The 22,488-nt window shown below is 42.8% G+C and overlaps 2 protein-coding genes across 3 annotated transcripts; one reads left to right on the forward strand and one right to left on the reverse strand.

The window, feature by feature from the left end:
- The first annotated feature begins 1,983 nt into the window (after nucleotides 1–1,983).
- Nucleotides 1,984–17,051, forward strand: rsf1b.1 (remodeling and spacing factor 1b, tandem duplicate 1). Of its 2 annotated transcripts, XM_028421410.1 has the most exons (17): nucleotides 1,984–2,154; nucleotides 3,837–3,928; nucleotides 4,013–4,105; nucleotides 8,508–8,713; nucleotides 8,824–8,933; nucleotides 9,071–10,857; nucleotides 10,940–11,227; nucleotides 11,559–11,663; nucleotides 11,763–11,842; nucleotides 11,992–12,046; nucleotides 12,127–12,239; nucleotides 12,339–12,406; nucleotides 12,524–12,737; nucleotides 12,811–13,028; nucleotides 13,129–13,308; nucleotides 14,123–14,570; nucleotides 14,689–17,051. In XM_028421410.1, exons 1-17 carry the CDS (start codon nucleotides 2,001–2,003, stop codon nucleotides 14,723–14,725), a joined length of 4,248 nt encoding a protein of 1,415 aa, XP_028277211.1. In that variant the 5' UTR covers nucleotides 1,984–2,000; the 3' UTR covers nucleotides 14,726–17,051. The 2 variants fall into 2 exon arrangements, with proteins under 2 accessions (XP_028277211.1, XP_028277212.1); XM_028421411.1 differs by having other exon boundaries at nucleotides 14,123–17,051.
- Nucleotides 17,052–18,917: 1,866 nt separating this feature from the next.
- Nucleotides 18,918–21,115, reverse strand: LOC114446152 (aquaporin-11-like). The gene is made up of 3 exons (XM_028421610.1): nucleotides 20,415–21,115; nucleotides 20,135–20,251; nucleotides 18,918–19,972 (listed from the first exon to the last, which is right to left on the reverse strand). The coding sequence occupies exons 1-3, from the start codon at nucleotides 21,004–21,006 to the stop codon at nucleotides 19,875–19,877; spliced, it is 807 nt and encodes a 268-aa protein (XP_028277411.1). The 5' UTR covers nucleotides 21,007–21,115; the 3' UTR covers nucleotides 18,918–19,874.
- Between the last annotated feature and the right edge of the window lie 1,373 nt (nucleotides 21,116–22,488).

Consider the following 22,488-nt stretch of genomic DNA (forward strand, 5'->3'; position numbering starts at 1 on the left):
TCTTTGTCCACGTCAACTTTTTACTCCCGTTTGTGACGTTTTCAGTATTTAATCCTTTGCATTAAACGAGAAAGATGTAGCTCCCCTCAGCTGTACGGGACGTTTTTAGCTCCAGCCGCTACTGCAGCTAAATTAAGTTCAAATACATTCAATCATTTGATCATTTTAAGGTGAAGTAATTAAGCTGTAATTGTGTGATGTCACAGCGCCCTCCTATGTCCATATTAATATTACATAAACAAATACAAATGTGGAGCTGAGGTACATAAAGTCTGCAGTATTTACTTAAAAACTACTTCCACATTATTGTGTGTGGGGATTTTATCTTTATTATTGTAGAAGAATCAGCCTGATGACGCTGAACGCATCACAGGGTCGCGGGTCGTTTGTTTACACCACATCATTTCCAAATAATAACTTTTATCTTTTATCCAAACTTCAAAACTTCTGATAAAATATCAAACGGCTGCAGTAAAGCTGCAAATATGAGTCTGAGAGCGATTTGTTTATATTCTTTTTTTATTTTATTTTATTTTTTTTTGGGGTCAGATTTAATCTGCACGGTTGATTGAACAAACGCAGATTAAACTGCACAGATTAATTATACATGTTAAGTTTACTCCGTAATGTTTAAGAATGTATTTTTGGCAAACACAGGTGCATTTTATTGATGGCATTTTGAATGCACAGAGATACCGTGATGAGATCCTGAGGCCCATTGTTGTGCCATACATCCATGAACATCACCTCATGTTTCAGCAAGATAATGCACGGCCCCATGTTGCAAGGATCTGTACACAATTCTTGGAAGCTGAAAATGTCCCAGTTCTTGCATGGCCAGCATACTCACCGGACATGTCACCCATTGAACATGTTTGGGATGTGCTTGACCGGCGTATACGACAGCGTGCACCAGTTCCCACTAATATCCAGCAACTTCGCACAGCCATTGAAGAGGAGTGGACCAACATTCCACAGGCCACAATAGACAATCTGATAAACTCTATGCGAAGAAGATGTGTTGCACTGCATGAGGCAAATGGTGGTCACACCAGATACTGACTGGTTCTGAGTCCCCAGACCGCCAATAAAGCAGAAACAAAATGCACATTTCAGGGTGGCCTTTTATTGTGGGCAGTTTGAGGTACACCTGTGCACTAATCATGATGTCAGATCAGCATCTTGATGTGGCACACCTGTGAGGTGGGATGGATTATCTCAGCAAAGCAGAAGTGCTCACTATCACACATTTAGACAGATTTGTGAACACTGTTTGAGAGGAATGGTAATATTGTGTATCTGGAATGAAGTTTAGATCTTCAAGTCCATCTCATGAAACATGGGAGCAAAAACAAAAGTGTTGTGTTTATATTTTTGTTGAGTGTACATCAAACAGTAAATATCATCTGTTGATGTTCAGTTTTAACACATTTATTGAGCTATGACAGCCGCTAAAAATATAGTTTATTATTATTATTATGATTATTATTAGTAACGTTAAGTTACATGTTTATTAGAGAGAGGCGTATGAATATTTAATCAATTAGTTAAAATCTGTTCCATACCCAACCTCACTGGCATCCCAGAAATGATGTAACTGGGCTGTAGCAACATCACCAAAACCTGGTGGTTTTGGTGATGTTGCCAAAAAACATATGGAAGAATAAAAAGAAGAAGAAGAAGAAGAAGAAGAAGAAGAAGAAGAACATTAGTTTGATTGCCTAGCAACGACATCAAACTAAAGGCGTGCCTTTGATATGTTGCCACCACCTAACCCCATCACCATGACAACCAGCCAAACAAAACTAGAAACGATTCACTGCTACTGGTAACACTATATCTGGTAATATCTGGGATCATATATCTGGTATATCTGCTAGAAAACAATCGTCAATATTTCAAATAACTCGGTTTGAAGACTTCCGCAATTGTTTTTATTTTGTTAACACCGGAAGTTGTGCATTTTATTCCCGCTGACTTGACAGTAGTGTGTGGAAAAGATGGCTGCTTCGGCGGCAACGGCGAGTTCTTCTCCCTGTTTGTGTCCAAATTACGCCGTGATTTGCTCTTTCCTGGAGCGGTACGGAGCGTTGTTGGACTTACCGGAGTTCACTTTCCCTCAGCTGGAGAGATATCTGCAGGACACATCCTCAGGTAGGTTAGAAAATCATCCAGCTGCTAACGGGGGAGGAGGAGGAGAGAGACTTCACCATTGCATTAATGATAATGGTACCGTGCTAGCATGCTAGCAGCTAATGTTAGCTAGTTGTGTGTTATTGTGTGGGTTTTCTAACCTTCTTGTTTACTTAAATATAAGTTAACTGTGTCTCGGAGCTGCTATTCGAAGTGCAAAACGTGTCTGTGCATATTGGTGAATATTCTGGCGGACACCTGCCGAATTATTCGAGGTTTTTCTGCCACTTTTTAGCTTTTGAATTGGGCTTAATTTTTTCCCCAAGCAGCCTTTATCTGCTGCTGTAACGTTACTCGTAAAACAACACAAGACACAAATGTGCGGTGCTAACGGTGTTTGTGAGTCCGTGAACGTGTGGATAGTGCGTGCTACACACTGTGAGTGTAGATACTGTGTGGGTAAAGATGTCACGGTGTGAAACCAGCACGCAATTGTGCACTTTATTTACAGTTAAAATATTTTGCCATGTAGTGGTTCGTTCAGCCTCCGTCGAAAGCGCACACGCAACTGTGAGGACTTCCGGTCGACGCTTTCACAATAAGACACATTTAAATGCTCAAAACGCACCCCCTGCTGCTGGTTACGCTTCAGTTGTGGTGTTTGATTATTATTAAATGTATATTTGTATAGTTAAAGAACATTATAGACAGTTTGCATCGGTGTTTTGCATTTTTGTCAGCGTGCTCGTGAATGTAATTTTGTTGTACTTCCGCTTGTGTAGCGTCTTGTGGTTGCCTTGACAGTTCTTGTGTTGATTTGCGCATGCGCCTACTCGTCTGAAGCGTTCCCTGATTGAGTGTGTGTTTTAATTTTCGCTCCACATTAGCATGTGCTGTCATCCCATGTGTTTAATTGCCATCAGGGCAGCAATAATCACCTTTGGTTAATCGACCTGTTAGTCACATAATTAACAGGAAGAAACCTTAAAGCGTTTAATATACTTACGCCTGTGTGATCTGTTATTTTTTTATTAGTATTATTATTCTTGGACACAAATGTCAGACCTCTCAGAATGCAAATTATATTTAGATTACATTGCTATTATTATTATTATCAAATAAGTATTCCAGGCTTCGCTTGTGGTCAGTGAGAGGGCATCATGTAAACAAATCAGCCATACCTGGATGCAGTTGTGGACAAAAATAGGCTTCAGTCATCATTTAGCACTTTATATCTGTACAGGAACACTTGTCACACTTTTATTATGCAGCTACACATTTAACAGCTGAATTTAGAGGCGTTAATCTTAACTAGGTGTGAATTTTCTGTATTGCTTCACGTGGTTTTTATGTTTTTTTCCATCAGTTAACACATGCTGGCAGATAAATAAAATCCATTTTAGTTTAAAAATACATCCGGAAGCAGGTGCAGATACTTTAATCTTTCTGCAGCATCCGAGTTGAGATGGTTTTCTGCTAATACTGTATTTATATAGGCAGATAAACAGTACAAAAATGATATTACAACAAAAGTATCATTTTTGGAACTAACTTTAACAGTCGTTTTTGATGTCTTCTCAACTCAACAAACACTCTTTGCCCTCTCATTACCAGGCTGCTGCCAATGTCTGTGTTTTATTGACAGAAATGTTAAGATGTATGGCTTTGACAGGTGACAGGTCAACCTTCTTTTCTCTCCCCAGTTCCAAAACTGCTGGTTGATCTACACGTCAAGCTGCTCAGGAAGATCGGCAAGTCAGTGTCAGCAGACAGATGGGAGAAGTCTCTATTGAAGGTAAGTGGTTAATTAACATAAGTTTGAACATTTTATGTAAGAATATTAAATCACCAGATGCTAAAATTCTGTTTTTCTTTGCAGACATGTCAGGAGTTAAACACAACCTGGTCATGGGAACTCAAACAAAAAGGATACAAGGACATGACGGTGGAGTGCAAGACGGGGATGCTTAAAGTGAGTTTGGCTTCTTGTTTCCTCCTCTCTCACTTTAAAGGGGGTGAACAGGAAAAACACAGAATGTCTTTTTCAAAGCTGATATTTCAACTGATTCTAACATCAGTTAAAGTCCCAAACTAAGGCAGGTTGATTTGCACAGACATACATTTAAATGTGAAACTGTGCGGTTTGTTTGTTTGTTTGTTTGTTGCTGCTGTTCTACAGTCTGAGTGAAAACATGCACTAGTGACTTTTCTGAACTTATTTGTCCTGTTTAATTCGATTTGAATGTTGATATGCACCGCTCTGTGACCTTAAGATAAGAACATCTATTCAATTCAATTCAGTTTTATTTTAGCACATTTTACAATCAGAAATTGTCTCAAAGAGCTTCACAGAAACTCAGAGCGTGAGACCCAGAGCCTGAACCCCCCTAAGAGCACTGTGGCAAGGAAAAACTCCCTCCCTCCCATCTGAAGGACAAAGTCACTTTAAATGTTTGCTTCATTATTATTTTGAAGCAGTTTGTGCCTCTGTTATCAATATTTCAAACATGGCTGGTTGGTGCCTAATCACTACCCACCAGCTTAACCTGTTAGAATGAAGGAGTTAACTTGACTGATGATTTGTCGGTATCATTTTAGAACAATTTGGCGATTTAGAGTCAAAAACATGTCAGTGCAGTTGTCATCAATTAATCGTCAAATTAATCGTTATCGGCTAAATGCCACAATTAATCGTGATTAATTTTTTTTGCCAATATCGCTTGTAGGATTTTCCAGTAGAAAAACGTTATTTCCTAATGTGGGTGTGGGGCGTTTAACCCTCATGCATTGTTCGCAAACACTACCCTAATGTGTTGTTCGGGGACAAAAACGTCCCCTAACTTTAACGGTTTTAAAAATATATTAGATAAATATATTTTTGAATTTTTTTTGCATAGACCTTTTCATTAACTTCAGTTCTAATCAACAGTAGTGAAAAAATCATTTTCCCCCAGGATTTTAACCCTTTAATCACCAATTTTATAAGGGGTGGTGCTGAAGATTGAAAAAAAAAACACACAAAATGGCTCATTTTTAATAGAAAAGGTGAATGTGGACTGGATTCTTTTGAACCTTTATTACAGTCTTGGTCATGTCAAACATCAGTAAAAAAATTGACTTGATTGCATTATTAGTTTTTGCACAGCACTGGATTTTCTTTTTTTCTCCCTAATGTGTTGTTCGGGGACAAAAACGTCCCCTAACTTTAACGGTTTTAAAAATATATTAGATAAATATTTTTTTGAAATTTTTTTGCATAGACCTTTTAATTAACTTCAGTTCTAATCAACAGTAGTGAAAAAATCATTTTCCCCCAGGATTTTAACCCTTTAATCACCAATTTTATAAGGGGTGGTGCTGAAAATTGAAAAAAAAACACACAAAATGGCTCATTTTTAATAGAAAAGGTGAATGTGGACTGGATTCTTTTGAACCTTTATTACAGTCTTGGTCATGTCAAACATCAGTAAAAAAATTGACTTTATTGCATTATTAGTTTTTGCACAGCACTGGATTTTCTTTTTTTCTCCCATTTTGTCCCATAGACTTACATTATAAACACACTTTTTTTGACTGCACAGCCATGGCACTACATAATCATGCATTCTTGATTGTTGGTGGTTTACCCTGTTGGTAGGAGGTAAAATTTGTGATTTTTACAGTTAACAACTTAATTACCATATTAACCCTTTACCTGCAGGCCTGTGCTCATGTAGTGTAGTTTCTGGCTTGTATATGGAGTTATAGGGAGTATTTTAGCACATAATTGTGTGTCTACACACTGTGTGTGTATGTTAGAGAGGAAGAGAGCCATTTGCACACTGATCTTGTTGTCTGTGAGTACACACAACCACAGAGTCTTCATAGTAAACAAAAACAAAGAAAGTGTTGCTATGCACGTGTGGCCCTTTGATGTCTACAGGTGCAGACTAAACAAAACAAAAAGGCAAGTAGTCTTACATGTGACCTTGTGGTCATTTGATGGTGAGAAGAGCAGAAAGCAACATGAAGAGAGGATTCACTTGTGCACAATCTCTGGAAATGATTGTGCAGCCTGGCTCTATGAAGGGCCAGGCTGTGAAGCTGTGAAGGCTGCACAAGTAGATCCGTCACTTGTTCACAAGCGAATCCTTCATTCGTTCACAAGTGAATCCTTCACTCATGCACAGGTGAATCCTCTCTTCATGCTGCTTGCTGCTCTTGTCACCATTAAATGACCAGGAGGATGCATGCAAGTCCACTAGTGTTTTTGTTTTGTTTAGTCTGAACCTCTCAGCATCAAAGGGCCCGGCACTTACTTTTAGGGCTGCAACAAATTTACTTTACTTTACTTTACTAAACTACTTTTAATACTAATTTTAGTAGGGGACTAAACTGTAGATTAGATTTGGTTAGTCAATGATTATTTATTATGTTATCAAGTTATCTATCTATGGTGTCTATTTAGTAACATGCACATGTACGTATGGTCGTGTGGAGCGCAACACACCATGGAAAAGGGGCACTTAGACCTCACTTAGACTAATTCAGTGATCTCAACTGAGACACTAACCTAAAAGTAAAGTCACTCTACTGGAGGACGTGTTTTCCGAAAGCTAAAAAAAAAAAAAAAACAGCTATTTTACCCATCCACAACTTCAGACGCCAGAACTCCTGGATGTTTTCATTTTACATGCTTATGCATTGCCGTTGTACGTCTGAATTAGGTACACTTCACTTACTTAGTAACTTTATTTTCCTGACTTTCCTTCCCTGACAGTGTGCAAATGGCTCTCTTCCTCTCTAACATACACACACAGTGTGTAGACACACAATTATGTGCTAAAATACTCCCTATAACTCCATATACAAGCCAGAAACTACAGTACATGAGCACAGGCCTGCAGGTAAAGGGTTAATATGGTAATTAAGTTGTTAACTGTAAAAATCACAAATGTTACCTCCTACCAACAGGGTAAACCACCAACAATCAAGAATGCATGATTATTTAGTGCCATGGCTGTGCAGTCAAAAAAAGTGTGTTTATAATGTAAGTCTATGGGACAAAATGGGAGAAAAAAAGAAAATCCAGTGCTGTGCAAAAACTAATAATGCAATAAAGTCAATTTTTTTACTGATGTTTGACATGACCAAGACTATAATAAAGGTTAAAAAGAATCCAGTCCACATTCACCTTTTCTATTAAAAATGAGCCATTTTGTGTGTTTTTTTTTCAATTTTCAGCACCACCCCTTATAAAATTGGTGATTAAAGGGTTAAAATCCTGGGGGAAAATGATTTTTTCACTACTGTTGATTAGAACTGAAGTTAATTAAAAGGGCTATGCAAAAAAATTTCAAAAAAATATTTATCTAATATATTTTTAAAACCGTTAAAGTTAGGGGACGTTTTTGTCCCCGAACAACACATTAGGGGGTAAAATTTGCCCACAGTGTACCGTTGACCTATGAAAAATTTTAAAATCATATTAACAAAATTTATGTAAAATTAAGCTTATTGAGGAAAAATGATTCAATTTGTCCACATATTGACAAAGTTATGGCCAAAATAAACAGAAAAATTTCTCTCAGAGGACAAAAATGTCCCGAACAACGCATGAGGGTTAAGGTACTGTGTTATGTGTTTGACTGTAATAGTTGTTCATACCTGTTGAATGTATACATGAGTGACACAACTGCGGAGCATGTGTGGTTGTAGTGTAGCTATAGCAACGGTTTGTTTATTTATTATTTTTAGAGGGGAGACTAATGAGGAGTAAATCTGGACATCGCCCAACCCTACTTGGGAGGATTTTGTTCTGCCATGGGTTTATTATGTGCTTCAGTGTGTCTTCGTTCACACTCAGACTGACTCTGTGGGACTCTTTATGACTCGGGCAGTGTGTTTGGCCTCATTGTCCTGCTGTAGAGTGAGACTCGGGTGATCCGACGCCTCCCTGTTGAGACTCTGTAAAACTTTTGCTCAGTTGTGTTACAGTCAACCTGTGAAAGATGATGCACAATGATTAGTATGTGTGTGAAATGTCAGTTCACTGCTCTCTAACGCAGTCTGTTACATGAGGAGTAGTGGATGATTAAGCTGCAGGACAGTGACATGGAAGTATCTGTGATAAAGGGGCCATGGATGCATAGATGTTGTTTCTGCAAGTGTGGGAGCAGTTCAGTGTTCTTGTGTGTTTTTCCTGGAAAATACAGTAAAACCAAAACATGATGGAAGTAAAATGTTTTGTGGAACGTGACACTGATACAATTAAGGAATAAAAGGCTGCAGAAGTTTACTAGAAGGAGATTAATGAAGGGTTTTAGTGCTGATTTCGTTATAACACTGTAATTTATATGAATATCCCCTTTGTACTTTTTTTTCTGTCTCCTCAGTATTTGTGTGAGTGTCAATTTGATGAAAATGTGAAGTTCAAAGCTGCCATCAACGATGAGGACCCAGACACAATGCGCATGCAGCCGATTGGCCGGGACAAAGATGGCCGACTGTACTGGTTCCAGCTGGACCATGACAGCAACGTGCGCACGTATGTGGAGGAGCAGGACGACTCGAACGAGTCGTCGTGGGAGTGCATCGTCAAGTAAGTAGATGGAAAATACTCATGCATGCATGTCAGTGAAGGACGGTTTCCTTATTCATCCTGAGGAAACACACAGGTTATATTATAAGGTTTTGTTCCCCTCCCTGTAGAGAGAGAAACGACCTGGCTGAAGTTGTCGCTCTGTTGAAGACACAAATCGACCCAGAGCTGCTGAAAAAAGACCAAGAGACCAAAGCCGAGGGAGAAGACAAAACAGAAGGTAAAAGTCCGAGTTTGATGTTTTTGACCTGCTAGTCTTTATCTAAGAAGGCAGCCATCCCAGTGCATTCTGGGTATTTAATAATAGAACACCATAGACTTTTCCCTATGATGATTTATTTAATGTTTTTGTTACAGGTAAAAAGAGTGACGACACGTCGGATGAAGACAGCGAAGACTCCCAGAAGGCAGTCGGTCCAGTCTTACCAAAGACGGAGAGCACCGAAAAAGCAACACACAACAAGGGGGACGACTTAAAATCCGAACCCTCGGAGGTCAAATCATCTCTGAACGGCATCATCGAAGGCAAACCTGGGACTCCTGAACTCCACTCGGGAAAAACCAGCGCGAAAGCCCAGAACATCAAAGAAGAGCCGATGGAGGATGTCAAATCAAGCATGGCTGACTCAGTGCTGGACTCTGAGATGTCGTGTGTCTTAGTAAAGGCAGAAAAAGACGAAGAGACCAAAAAGAGCAGCACAGAGGAGATCCAGCAGGCCATGAAGAATGACCAGCAGGCCAAGATCCCTCTGAAGAAGAGGGGGATGAAGTTTAGTGAAGACTTTGAGAAAAATAGTGCCATCATAGTGCTGAATCCAGCTGCATCTGATCTGAAGGACTCTCCTAAAACTGAAGTGAAGGCTCAGAGTGTAAACGAACATGTTAACGGTGAAATTCCAGCCACAGAGCAGGAGGCCACGCAAGAAAAAAAGGAGGAGGTGGAGAACGCCTCGGAGGGAGTCACGCAGCAGAAGAGCGAAGATGTGCAGGAGGAGAAGCAAACGGAAAAGAGCGAAGCACACGAGTCCTCCCCACCATCAGAACCATCATTACCTAAGGACATAAATAATGCACTAGAGAAATCCTCTAATCACGAAGAGCCTGAAGAAGTGAAAGAATCCAAACCAGCCGCTACAGAAGAGTCCTGTACAGCTACACTAAAGGAAAGCTATAAATCTTTAACTTCAGATGAGTCAGAGGACCTGAATTTAAATCATCATCAGGGTGAATCCATACGTGATGTCCCCAAGATAAGCGACTCCGTGTCTGAGGCTGTGGCGGCGGAGGCATCGGGCGTTAAACAAGATCTGACAAAGCCACAAGAGGATGACAAAACCGAGACGAACGCTGCAGCTGAGGAAGCATCTGAAGGCAGAGATAAACTATCCAGCCCTGAGACAAATGTCCCAGAAGAAGCTGATAAAAAACATGAAAGCCCAGAGACGCGGCAGGAGGAAGAGCCGAGAGAAATCAAAGCAGAGCATCCTTCATCAGAAAATAAAAAGGCCGCCGACAAGGAAAGTAACAAGGACACAGACGATGAAAAAGTTTCAAAAGGGAACAAAGGGGATTCCACAGTGGAAACACTCTCAAATCCTGACGAGGCAAAAGAGAAGAACGAAGCTCAGGCAGAGGCTGAAACCTCAGCAGGAACAGAGGAATCTGGACAAAAAGAGGCCGAGTCCTCAACAGAGACCGAAAAGCAGCCGAACAAAGAACCAGCCAGCGATACGTCCACTGACAACGACCGCACAAGCAAAAGCAAAGAGGTGGCTAATGGCGGCGACGCTGCCACACGTATTCGGAAGGCGATTGCCTGTCGGAAAAACAAACCCCCAGCCCACCGGAGGAAAGCCGAGCTTCAGAGAGAGGAGCGACAGGGAGACTCCGAGTCGGACACAAACACGGGGATGTCTCTACGAAGGTCCGCGAGGATCTCCAGACCTACAGCGAAGGCGGTAGAGATCCAGGACAAGAAGGTAGAGAAGTCCCAGGCTGCTCTGACGGCTCAAAAAGGTGAGGAGAAAGATAAAGATGAAAAGGAAGGGGAGGAGGAGGAGGAGGAGGAAGAAGAGGAGGTGAAGACTGTTCAAAAGAAACCAAGAGAGAAGAAGGCAGATCAGGAGGGACAGCCAAAACCCAGGGTAGGACAAAAATGTCTCCTTCAGAGATCAGAGTACGCAGCCATGTTTCCTGTTTCATTTCATCATTTTCCTTTTGTTTTAGGGGAGGAAGAGACGGAAGATTCGGTGGTCCAACACCCGGACACGCCGCAAAAAGAAATATTCCGAAGACGAGGATGACAACAGTCGCGAAGAGTCCAGCGAGGAGGAAGAGACCGAGGAGGAGGAGGAGGACGACAGCGACGAAGACTACAAGGTGGAGCGGAGCAGAAACAGGCGAAAAACGAACCGAGAAAGACGAAGTTCGGACTCCTCGACGTCTTTGGATGATGACCTGCCTCCAAACGACGATCCCTGCAAACACTGCGGTCTCTCAACTCACCCCGAGCTGGTGAGGTCACGCCTGAAAGCGGCAGATTCTTTTTTTTACAGTGTGCAAAAACTGGCTTTGCTTCTTTTTTAGTGTTGAGCTCAGGTTTGCTTTAGATCCAGAGGCTCCCCCTAGTGGCCTGGAGGCACAATAAGTCACACTTTGAGCTCTTACAGCTTAAATGGACCTGAAACTCTCCCAGTTTGCAGAAACAGTATCAAGTAAATATCTGGGTCTGTGCTTGTCGAAGTCTTATAAAGTATATTAAACACTACACTCAGCAGCCCAGATCGGCCCGTCCTTTGTGGACTGCAGTGCTGGAGTTTAAACCGACTTGCATCTCTTTTTGCAGATCCTGCTGTGTGATTCATGCGACAGCGGCTACCACACAGCGTGTCTGAGGCCTCCCCTCATGATCATCCCCGCCGGAGAGTGGTTCTGTCCACCCTGTCAGCATGTAAGTCCTCCACGCTATCAGAGCAGCAGCCTCCATAATTTTCAGATATGATAAAGTGAAGGACTCACATGTTGCCATTAACCCCTTACCCCCCTGTAGAAGCAGTTGTGCGACAAATTAGAAGAGCAGCTCCAAAGCCTTGATGCCGCTTTGAAAAAGAAGGAGCGAGCCGAGAGGAGGTGAGGCACTCTGCGATTAGAAACATGTTGACATGAATTCAAATCACAGCTTTTACTTTGAAATCCCTGCTTTCAAACAGGATGCCGTGCCAGTGGTATACTGACGGTGTTGTTGTTGTGTTGTTTTAATCTTTTTTGATCTCCTGTAGGAAAGAGCGTCTGATTTATGTTGGAATCAGTCTGGAGAACATCATCGCGCCCTCTGTAAGTACACAGATCGTCTCGATCGGTGACAAATTGACTTGCTGCTTTTGTAACATGAGCGACTCTCTCGCTCCTTACAGGTGGAGGTGGAGGAGGAAAAGCCGGAGATTGTGATCAAAGAGAAGAAAGAAGCAAAGCGGAGTAAGAGCGGGGGTCGAAGGTCGACGAGGGCGAAGAAAACCATCAGCTACAGGTCCGCGACGCACACAAACTAGACTCATTCTCATTCTCAGTGATCAAACCTTTTAGGTTTTAATGAGAATATTCATTTATTGATTACTTGAATTTACAGATTTGATGAATTTGATGAGGCCATTGAGGAGGCCATAGAGGAAGACATAAAGGAAGCTGAAGGTGGAGGTACGAGCACACGAGAGTTGTTTTTCTGTGTGGATTAACGTCCATTTTATTATTGGATGGAAGCAAAGATCAATAACGGGTGATTTATTTATTTATTAATTTGTTGTTGATTTGCAGGCGCTGGTCGGGGTAAAGACATGGCCAACATCACTGGCCACAGAGGTAAAGATATGTCAACCATCCTCCAAGGGGAGGAGGGCAAGGAGAACGGCCAGCCGCCGCAGCCCTCTGCTAGTCAGCGCAAGAAGAAGCGCCGGCGACTCAACGACCTGGACAGCGACAGCACGGTGGACGAGGAGGAAAGCGAGGAGGAGTTTTGCCTGAGTGAAAGGTACGCTGTGCTCATGAAGACGGAGGCAGTGAAGTCTGTCGGTGCTGAACTCTTTTGTTTTGTTTGGATGCAGCTCAGAAGAAGAGTTTGTCGCATCGGACAACGAGAGCGAAGCGGAGTCGGAGGCGGGCGACAACGACAGCGACCACGGCAGCGACAAGCAGCACGTCCCGTCGAAGAAGAGGAGCCTGTCGAGTGTCAGATGCAGCTCCAGAAAGCGGCGGAGACCGCGGGGATACTCGGACGATGAAGAAGATGAGACAGACGAGGAAGATGAAGAAGAGGAGATAGGTAAAAAAAAAAAAGCTTTCTGTGTGTTCTTGTGCTGTATTATAATTTACAGACATGTGACCTTCTGTTATCGTTCGTGTTTTTTTTTTTGCGTGTTTAGAGGCAGAAGGCTCCAGTGAGTACAGCGACAGCGACCTGGACATGAGCCGGCGGCGGTCTCGGCGGAGCCAGAAGAAGCAGGTGAACTACTGCGAGACGTCCGAGTCCGAAGGCTCTCAGGCAGAAACCAACCGGGCCAAAATCAAACCCAGACGTCAGCAGGACAGCTCGGACAGCGACGGTCAGTCAGAAACACACAAACACTTATTTCATCTCAATTAATCAAGATGAATGGCATAGCTGGTGTGGTCCTCCTCTTAATATGGGGTGTATCTTTTCAGCACTAGGGACGGCGACAGTGGGACATTTATTATAAATAAAAAAATAATATTTTGATGTGGATTATTCCAGAAATTTAAGACATTGTTTAAGTTCACACTGGAGAAAGTCATTCCAGCTAGAGTAGGATTGAGCCCAGACAGCCTTTAAGCTGGATGCGTTCAGACCTATTTTCAAATCTGGCTAGCACACACTGTTGAGTGTCCGCACTCAATCCGGCTTCATCCAGCGTGTTTGCTGTCCTCCAAACCACTAGGTGGCGCCTCGTAATATACAGAGTCCGTTCAGGCTGCGGTAGGACCGCGTGTGCGCATGCGTCGTGCGGTTTTTTGCCACGTGTCGCAACCCGTGAAACGGAAGTAGCACATCGCTAAGTAGAAAGTAAGCATGTCGCTAGCCGGATTCGCTAGCCACATTTGCGTTCACACCTGAGCCACATTTGAGCCAATCCGGCTAGATCCACCTCTTGTGGGTGGATCTAGCCGGATTGAAATCAAACTGGATACTGCCGGATTCGAGGTGTTCACATCTGGATAGGCCCGGATCCCGCTTTAGCCAGATTTATTTCCCCAGTGTGAACGGGGTAATAATATACAAGAAGTCAACACCAGAAGAGTTAATTAAAATAAACACAGGCGGTCCGAGGTCAAGCCGTGTGTGTGTAGACAAACATTGGATGAGTAGGTGACGACATCAGTCTTGTTTTCTTCTTCCAGCGAGCTTCTCCAAAGACTCCGAAGGGGACTCAAGGGACCGGAGCCTGAAGAGGAGGGCGGACTCTTCAGAGGAAGACTCCCGGCAGCGTTGCAGACGCCTCGCACTAAAACGCAGGAGAGCGTCCAAAGATGACGACTCCGACGACGACTCCGACGAATCTTCAGAGGAGGATCGTCCCGTCCGTAAGCGGGTGAACCGCATCGACTCAGACGATGACGAGGAGGAGTCAAAGGGAACAACGCAGATGGACTGCAGTCCCGTGGAGCACCCGCCCACCAACGGACTCATCCCATATCTAGAGCCGCCCAAAAACATCAGTGCCACACCAGCTGCTGCCATAGCACCCAACGGTCTGGTTGGCCAGGACATGGCAGTGCAGGACGACGACGAAGACGACCTGTTAGGAGTCACAGACCTGGTGGAATACGTCTGCAATAACGAACAATTGTAAAAACAGCAGTGTAACTGTTCTTTTTTTTGTGGTATTGTATTTTTATATTGCTTAACTTTATTATTCCCTCTTCCTCCTCCTCCTCTTCCTCATTATTCTGTGTCACCTGGACAGGAGTCTTGTTATTGCATCCCTGTTCCTGGAAGACTGAGGGCACCAACATATCATTGACCTGTCCCAACACCCCCTCATCCAGCTCCACTGCCAATCCACCTCCTCAACCGGTCACTCATTTCACCTCTTGTTTTCTCATCAAAGATCTAAGACCAGGTCTTTCTCTGTCCCCCGTCTACATGTAGGGAAATCTGGTACTGAAACTGTTCTAAAAACAACTTTAAACATCATTCCGTAGTCAACTTGAAGTTCTGTGTTAGATGGTTTATCCCTTTAAAGAAACACACACGGGCAATCACTCATAAATATGACGCTGCAGCGGGCAGGTCGTTAGCTTAGCATTACGACTGACGGACTGACTTTTAAGCTACAGGAGAACAGCTAACCTTAGCATGATGTATTAGCATTATTATGAAATGCCAAGGCAATCTCCGTGTCATAACAACCTCGTCAGCACTAACTGAAGTATTTTGACAATGAATCTGCTTACATGCACTTTTAAAGCTTCTTTTTTTACACTTTATTATCTTTGTTTAGTTACATAATGAGTTTTGAAAGTGCTGTTATCGGAATTTTATTTGCCGTTTTCAGTCGTCGTGCTAAGCTAACCTGCTGCCGAAGGTATTCTGCCACTAAGACTAAGTTTGTTTCTTCTTGTATTAGATAAGCTAACACACAAAACACACCTGGGATTTTTTCTAGTGTTCACGTTCTTCCCAGTTTATTTTAAATAAAAAAAACAAAATCCTCATATATCTCCGACCCCTCTTTGCAGTGTATTAAGGTGTGAATGTATATTTGTGACCAACAGTCCTCCTCCCCTTGAACTCTTTTGTGTAATAATAGTGTAGCTTCTTGTATATTGTATACATACAGTATATAATTATTTTAACAATTTGCGCTACCATCGGTGGTGAAGAACCTACATTTTTAGGGTTAATTTGGGGGAAAAAAAATCATCATCAGCAGATAAAACCCATCGTCTCCGTACATTTACCTTGTGACTTTTTTTGTTTTTAATATATTTTTTGTATGTTTAAACCTTTTATTTGTCATTGAAATGAAAAGTGTCTTATTTTCTTTGTACATTGTGCATCATAGACCCCCCCCCCCTCCCAGGCTTTTAACTGAAATAACACTCAGCTCCAAAACAACAACCTTTTTTTTTGTATGGATCTTCCTACAAAACCCACTTCTCCGTTGACATCATCATATACTTTCACAGTCTGGAGTTTCCAGACGTGTGAACGTGTGTTTTATAAAGAGTTTTTAAAGCATCAGAATGCAGAAAAACAAAAAGATACCAATGACTTCACTGACCTCTGCTGGAACCAGTCCTGTGTGTATATCTGTAGTTTTTGCTGTAATATATTTAGAGGCATTTTTTTAACCATGGAAAGAAAAAACAAACTTTATCGGCAGGTCTTTGGGGACGACGTGACTTTCTAATAGTTTTCTTTTGTAGGGACGTGACAGTTTTTTGTAACAAAAACCAGAAAACTTTGGCATGTTTTGATGATGATGATGATGATGATGATGATGTGTGTGTATCCTGACCTGTTGCATATATATTAGTGCTGAAGGACTTGTGAAGTAGATGCTGCAGGATATCTCATCACTTTGCAGTGTGACTGCATAGGTAAGCATGCGCTGAAAGGCATGTTTTCAGAAGCTCGGCTGGGGTGAATGGTAGAAAATAATCAGAGGAAATGAAGCCTGTTTGTAAAATATTTTGTAAATTATTGTCAGCATGGTCTTCACAGAGGATAAACCACTCTATTTATCATACTGTTTTGATACCGGCCACGGCCAAAACATGACTTCCAAGACAAAAAAAAACAAAAACTTATATGTTGCTGCCTGCAGTGCTCACAGCGTAGGCTTCTACACACACACACACACACACACACTACTTAGCTTTTAGAATAGCTGGACAGAATATATAGCAAACCCAGTTCTACAGATGTAATCGAGGCGTGTTGTGGTGGGTCGGGTCAGCGTAAAGGGAACGTCTGTGTGCTGTGTGTGTGATCCTGTTTATATATTCTCCACAGAGAAGAGGACAATTGACGGTTATGAAATAACCAGTAGCATGACCTGCGATGAGATGAGGAGTGGTGTAGAGGCTGCGGTGGGGTTAAAGGGAGGAAGTCGGTGCCAATGACTTAAGTGTTAACAGAGTTTCCTATTTTACCTCATGATGAATCTGGGAGGAACGACATCCTGTCCGCTGTGTATAGATCCTGGTAGACTGGTTGTTGGTGTTTTGTCTGCTCCTTACATTTTTTTGTTAACTTTACTGTTATTTCTTATGAATCTGATCTTGTACATTTGTCATAATAAAATGGGTTTTTAAAGCCTCATCCTGTTCTGTTGCTTCTAGATGTGGAAATGTTTCTAATATGTTCGATTTAAGGATGTTAATATGACATAAATTTAGACTTTATGTAAAAATATACCACACTTCCTGTTGCATGTAAGTAGGCTTGTTTTTGAGTTCCATGCTAGCTAGGCTAACACCAGCATGCTAATATGGTTGTAAACATAAGTTAGCATGCTAATGCTTAGCAGACATTTTTACTCTCTCAAAACTAAAGCTAACCATTCATTATTTCTATCGATGTTAATTATGTCACTTCTGCAATTTAACAGTTTAGATTAAACATATTTTGGCGAACTAGCTAAAAATGACTGTGGTACATTGAGCTAAATGCTAATTCATGATGTGCTAAAATGCTTAGCATGCTATTAGCGTACTTTCTATACTAAGTTAGCATGTTAATGCTAACCATTATTTCTATCTCACTTCTGCAGTTTAACAGTTTAGATGAAACATTTTTTGGCACACTAGCTAAAAATTACTGTGGTACATTGAGCTAAATGCTAGTTCACGATGTGCTAAAACGCTTAGCATGCTAATAGCATGCTTTCTTTATTAAGTTAGCATGCTTATGCTAACCATTCATTATTTCTATCGATGTTAATTATGCCACTTCTGCAGTTTAACAGTTTAGATGAAACATTTTTTGGCTAACTAGCTAAAGGTTACTGTGGTACATTGAGCTAAATGCTAATTCACGATGTGCTAAAACGCTTAGCATGCTAACAGCGTGCTTAAAGAGACTGAGCAGCACCGTTACAAGTTAAACTCCGTACTTGTATTTTTACTTTAAATACTTGAGTACATTTCAAAGACGACAGACTACTACTCTGTAGGTTGCGGAAGGGGAGAGGGCACCTCGACCCGCGAATATAGGGCTCCCTGCAGGGGGGAACACACGTGTTGGGTTTTGGTTCTGCCCGGTGGAGTGAGGCAGGTGCACACCTTGCTCCACGCTGGTGTGCAGGGAGGCCGTGCAGGTATGCGGGTTGACTGTGGCTTTCTTTGGGTGGGCGGATTAATTTTGTTTGGTTGATTGATTATTATTGTATTAATAAATTGATTTGATTAGACCCACCTTCTCATCACTTCTTCAGCTGGCCTCTGACACTACTTTAATACTTTTACTTGAGTACGATGCTTAAAGAAGACTTCCACTTCTCCTCAGGTCATTGTTTGTAGACTCTTAGTACTTTTCCATCTCTGTCCTTCAGGCTAAAAACAGTCTTGAATCCACCTTTGGCCTTTGTTGTATGCAGCTCAGTAATAAATTGATCACACCGCAGCCTGAGGTGCTGCTTGCCATCATAAACACTGCTGACGCTCACAGGGACACTGCATGGAATCTATCGGGGACTTTGGATTATGTGAGACAGTGCCTGAGCAGCTGAGGCTCTCTGAGGGTTGGAGGAGTAACATGAGGAGGGTCATTGTGGGACAGGAGGAGTGAAACATGTGGCCGTGTAACAAAAACCTGTTAGGAATATTTTCATATAAACAGCAGTGATCAGGCTGCTTCAGTGAGTGAAGAGAGAGGGCACAAAGGTCGTGTTGTGTAACAGATAGCATGTGGGCTCGAGAGGCCGGCAGGATTTTACAGGCTTTTTCTTTTTGGGATAATCCAACCTCAGCCAGATTAACCGTCCATGTTCAAAAAACTAGTCACATAATCCAAGGAAATGATGAAGCAAGACTGTAACATGTTATGTTTTTATTCAAAATACTATAATAATTTAAACACAATCGTATTTAAATTACCTTTATAATAAAAGCCCTGGTTATTTACAAGCTTCATAAACACAGCATGTCTTCATCTGTCAGACTGTGGAGGTATTTTTAGGAGGCATACACACTTGTACCCCTTTAACTCTTTGCCATTGTTGCTATACAGTAAATTATCTGCCAAACAGTAAAGCACACAGTTATGTAATATGTAAAAATATTCAAATCTGAAACATGAATTACTTCAAATAAAACGACCAAACATTTGTGCTCACACCATCAGAACTGCTTTTTTTCATGAATGAAAATTTAGTATTAACTGAGGAATGTGTGTTGGCACGAAGAAAGTGTCTTCAGTCCCACTGTTTACAATTACATGTGTTTATGGAACAGAACAGAATCGGCCCGTTCATCACCTTCGACTGTGACTGTGCTTCAGTTTGATGTGCGTGTGCTTCTCCTTCTTTGTGCTGTGTCAGTTACATCCTGCACATTCAAAACATTTGGCAAAGCTTACGTCCATGTGCATTATAAGCTTAGATATTCTTCAATCTGTTAGAAGAACTGCATGTATGTGCATATATTGTATTAATATATTTATTGTTCTTTGATATGCTGCTGCTACAACTTCATGGAGGTCTCTGAGCTGTAGTTTGACTGTCCAGTGACTGAAAGCTAGCTGGCTAGGGGAAAACGCACTGGTTGTCGTCTGTACAGTGAGGCCGCAACGACTGGTCGATGGCGGTTAGTGATGTCATCGCATGGCATGCAAGTGTAAGAATGCTTCTCTTGGCTCGCGGTGCAGGGGGATTTGTCGCCGCTTTGGGTGCAAGAGGTCCTGGGTTCAACTTTAACCCTAGAATGTCAGGACAAACGTGTGTCTGTGGTGTGTCAGCAGCAGCTCTGTGTGTCTGAGTTTAAAGCAAACAGTTTAAACTCTTGTCAATAATCGCTATCATGAGCTGAACCTCTGATGTGTGCTGACGGTGAGCAGCTCGTCCTGTGTTGATCTTCAGTTCAGAATGGGTGAAGCTGAAGAGAAGCTGATGATGCTGATATGAAACCAGGTGGAACCAGAAGCTGCTCACTGCGTCTTCTGTTTCTGGACGTCCAGCCTGATGCTGCTTTTCCCAGAGAGGAAAGGGACGATCTTCTCAAACAGCAGGATGCAGCTCGCCATGCCTGCGGACACACAGGAGGTGTGAGGGGAAAAAAAAAAACATGACAAAGGTGTATCTGAGAACCGGGTCGCCAGCAACCGCCAGCAGAGGCTCTGTTCAGGTTATACATTTGAGTTGTTTCAGCACATCTGAGCCCAGAGGCGCTCTCTCTCTCTCCTTTTACCTAAGACCGGCCCCAGCCAGTAGACGAAGCAGTACTCCAGGTATGTGTGCCCGCTGCAGGGGAACTGGATGGAGAAGGCCAGGACGGGGTTAAAAACTGCTCCTGAAACACCTGCACCTGCACACAGAAAGAGAAACAAACAAACAACATGGCTGACTTTCTCATGACAGTTTAGGATACTTGAACAACAACGTAATACACAAATAAAACACTAAGAACTGTATTGATCTTTATGACGTTTGATCGAACTGATCGTTAGTGTGAATGATCAATAACCCACCTGTGTAAACCAACGCTGTGATCACAGCAGCGATCAGGTGAACTCGGAGTTTTTCGTCCACTTTGTGCACGTGCATGGCTGCGGTTTGGACCGTGAACGCGCCCGCCAGCTCCACGGCCGCGGCCTCCAGCACCGTCCCGCCAAGAGGGTCGAAGCATCTGAATCCGAACCTCTGGTGCCGGGTGTGGATGTCCGACAGGGACAGCGACCACACGGAGGCTGCGAAAAACTGCGCGGCCACCGCTGCGGCGAACTGGCAGGCGATGAGGAGGACGGCCGCCCTGACGCTGCTGGTCCCGCGGCAGACGCTCTCCAGAACCCCGCTGGGGTTACACGTCGCTCCCGCGAAAGTTACCAAGTGGATAACCGTCATGGTGTAGGTGATGGCCAGGCTGACCGGCAGCTCCAGACGAGCCGTTTCCCCCAGCAGCTTGAGTTCGTGTGTGCAGCAGCAGAGCTGGAAGGTGGACGCCGCTTCCAGCAGGTAAAGCCAATAAGCTGCGGGGGAGAGACGCGCTGCCGTCCGCCGGGTCGCCTCGCTGAGCAGCACCGCCGCTCCCAGCACCGACAGGGAGACCCAGAGGTCAGTCATCGCCCCTGGCTGCTCACACACAGCTACGGGCGGCGGTACAAACCGTTCCTCGTGATGGGGGATAACTTTTCTTCTCTTCCTGGCAGGCGTCAAAGTCCAGCGGATCCACGCTGCCGCGCTAGCGTCAAAGACACCGCAGTCAAACCGGAAGCAGGCGACTCGGCCTTCAAAATAAAAGAACGGCGATTAATTTATATCGTCTAGATAAGGTATTATTACCCAGCAACCACACAACAAGCAGATTTTACTCAACACTTAAAAAGTGAATTAAATGTTTTTATTTTATTGTTAAATAATTTTCTTGTTGTTCGCTTGTTTTCCACTGGTTTAACCCACTCAAGAAGCGTCTCAATTTCCATTCTTTATGCTAGGATAAGTGAGTGGCATCTGGTTTCCATGACGACTAATATCCAGGAGTCGCGTTTCGGGGCAAAACTGATTAAATGTCTTGAGAAAACAAAGCTATGAATCCAGCTGCATTAATATCAAACTCTCAGATGTTGCCAGTACTATAACAGGTCTTATTTTGGAGGTTTAAACCGGAAACAGGAGATAAATGTCCTGCAGTGTTTGAGGCTTGAGCCTGTTTTGGGGGGATGTACACAAAGCCTCAGCAGTGACTGGCTGAGAGGAGGAAAATTCCTGCTGTTGCAGTTTGACAACTTTTCCAAAAAATGAGGCCAGCAGGGGGCGCAATGTTCCAGATCTCACTGTAATTTTACTGTAATTCATGAAATGTATTGAGCATTTAACAATGGGATTCAGTCTTTGGTGTATGACCACATACCTGTGAAGGTGGAGAACACTGCTCTGAATTGGGCATTGGTCATTCGTGTGCTGCTGTGGCAGTGTCTGAATTTGTATTTCCTGTTTGTGCGTTCTACAGGAAATGGATTAAAGTGCCTGAAAGTAGATGAAGTGAAAACAAATCTGAAGCTGTGATATGTTTGTACTCCCACTGTACAAGAGCACACTCACCAGATCATACAATTACCAGTGGTGGAATGTAACTAAGTATATATTTCGCTGTGTAATTGTACGTTTACTTAAGTACAAAGCTTCAGTATTTCCTCCACTGCTGATAATTACAGATGATACAATCATCAACAATAACTCTGCCTTCAGGGATGAGACTCAGAGGCTGACAGTGTGAAGTTTATCCGGTGCACCCCTCCAAGATGGTGGCCTTAGAAGCGTGCTCATCATCAGACTGTGGAGGTTAGGAGTTAGGAGCCCTCTCTGGAGGAAACCGCTATCATATGCTATCATAGCAGCACCCATATATCATCACCAAGGACCCCACACAGTGCTCGACCTAAGGACAGTTTCTTTGCTTTGACCTTATCCCAGCCTTAAACCGGGGTGTGTTCTTGGCGTATTTGAAATCAGCAGTAAGACGTTTAATATTGAAACAGGTTCTGTTCTGATCCAGTTGTATCTTCCATTCAATATTAGGCTACAGTAGTAAAACAAACCTTGAGG

Source organism: Parambassis ranga, chromosome 14, assembly GCF_900634625.1.
Source record: "Parambassis ranga chromosome 14, fParRan2.1, whole genome shotgun sequence".
Lineage (NCBI taxonomy): Eukaryota > Metazoa > Chordata > Actinopteri > Ambassidae > Parambassis > Parambassis ranga.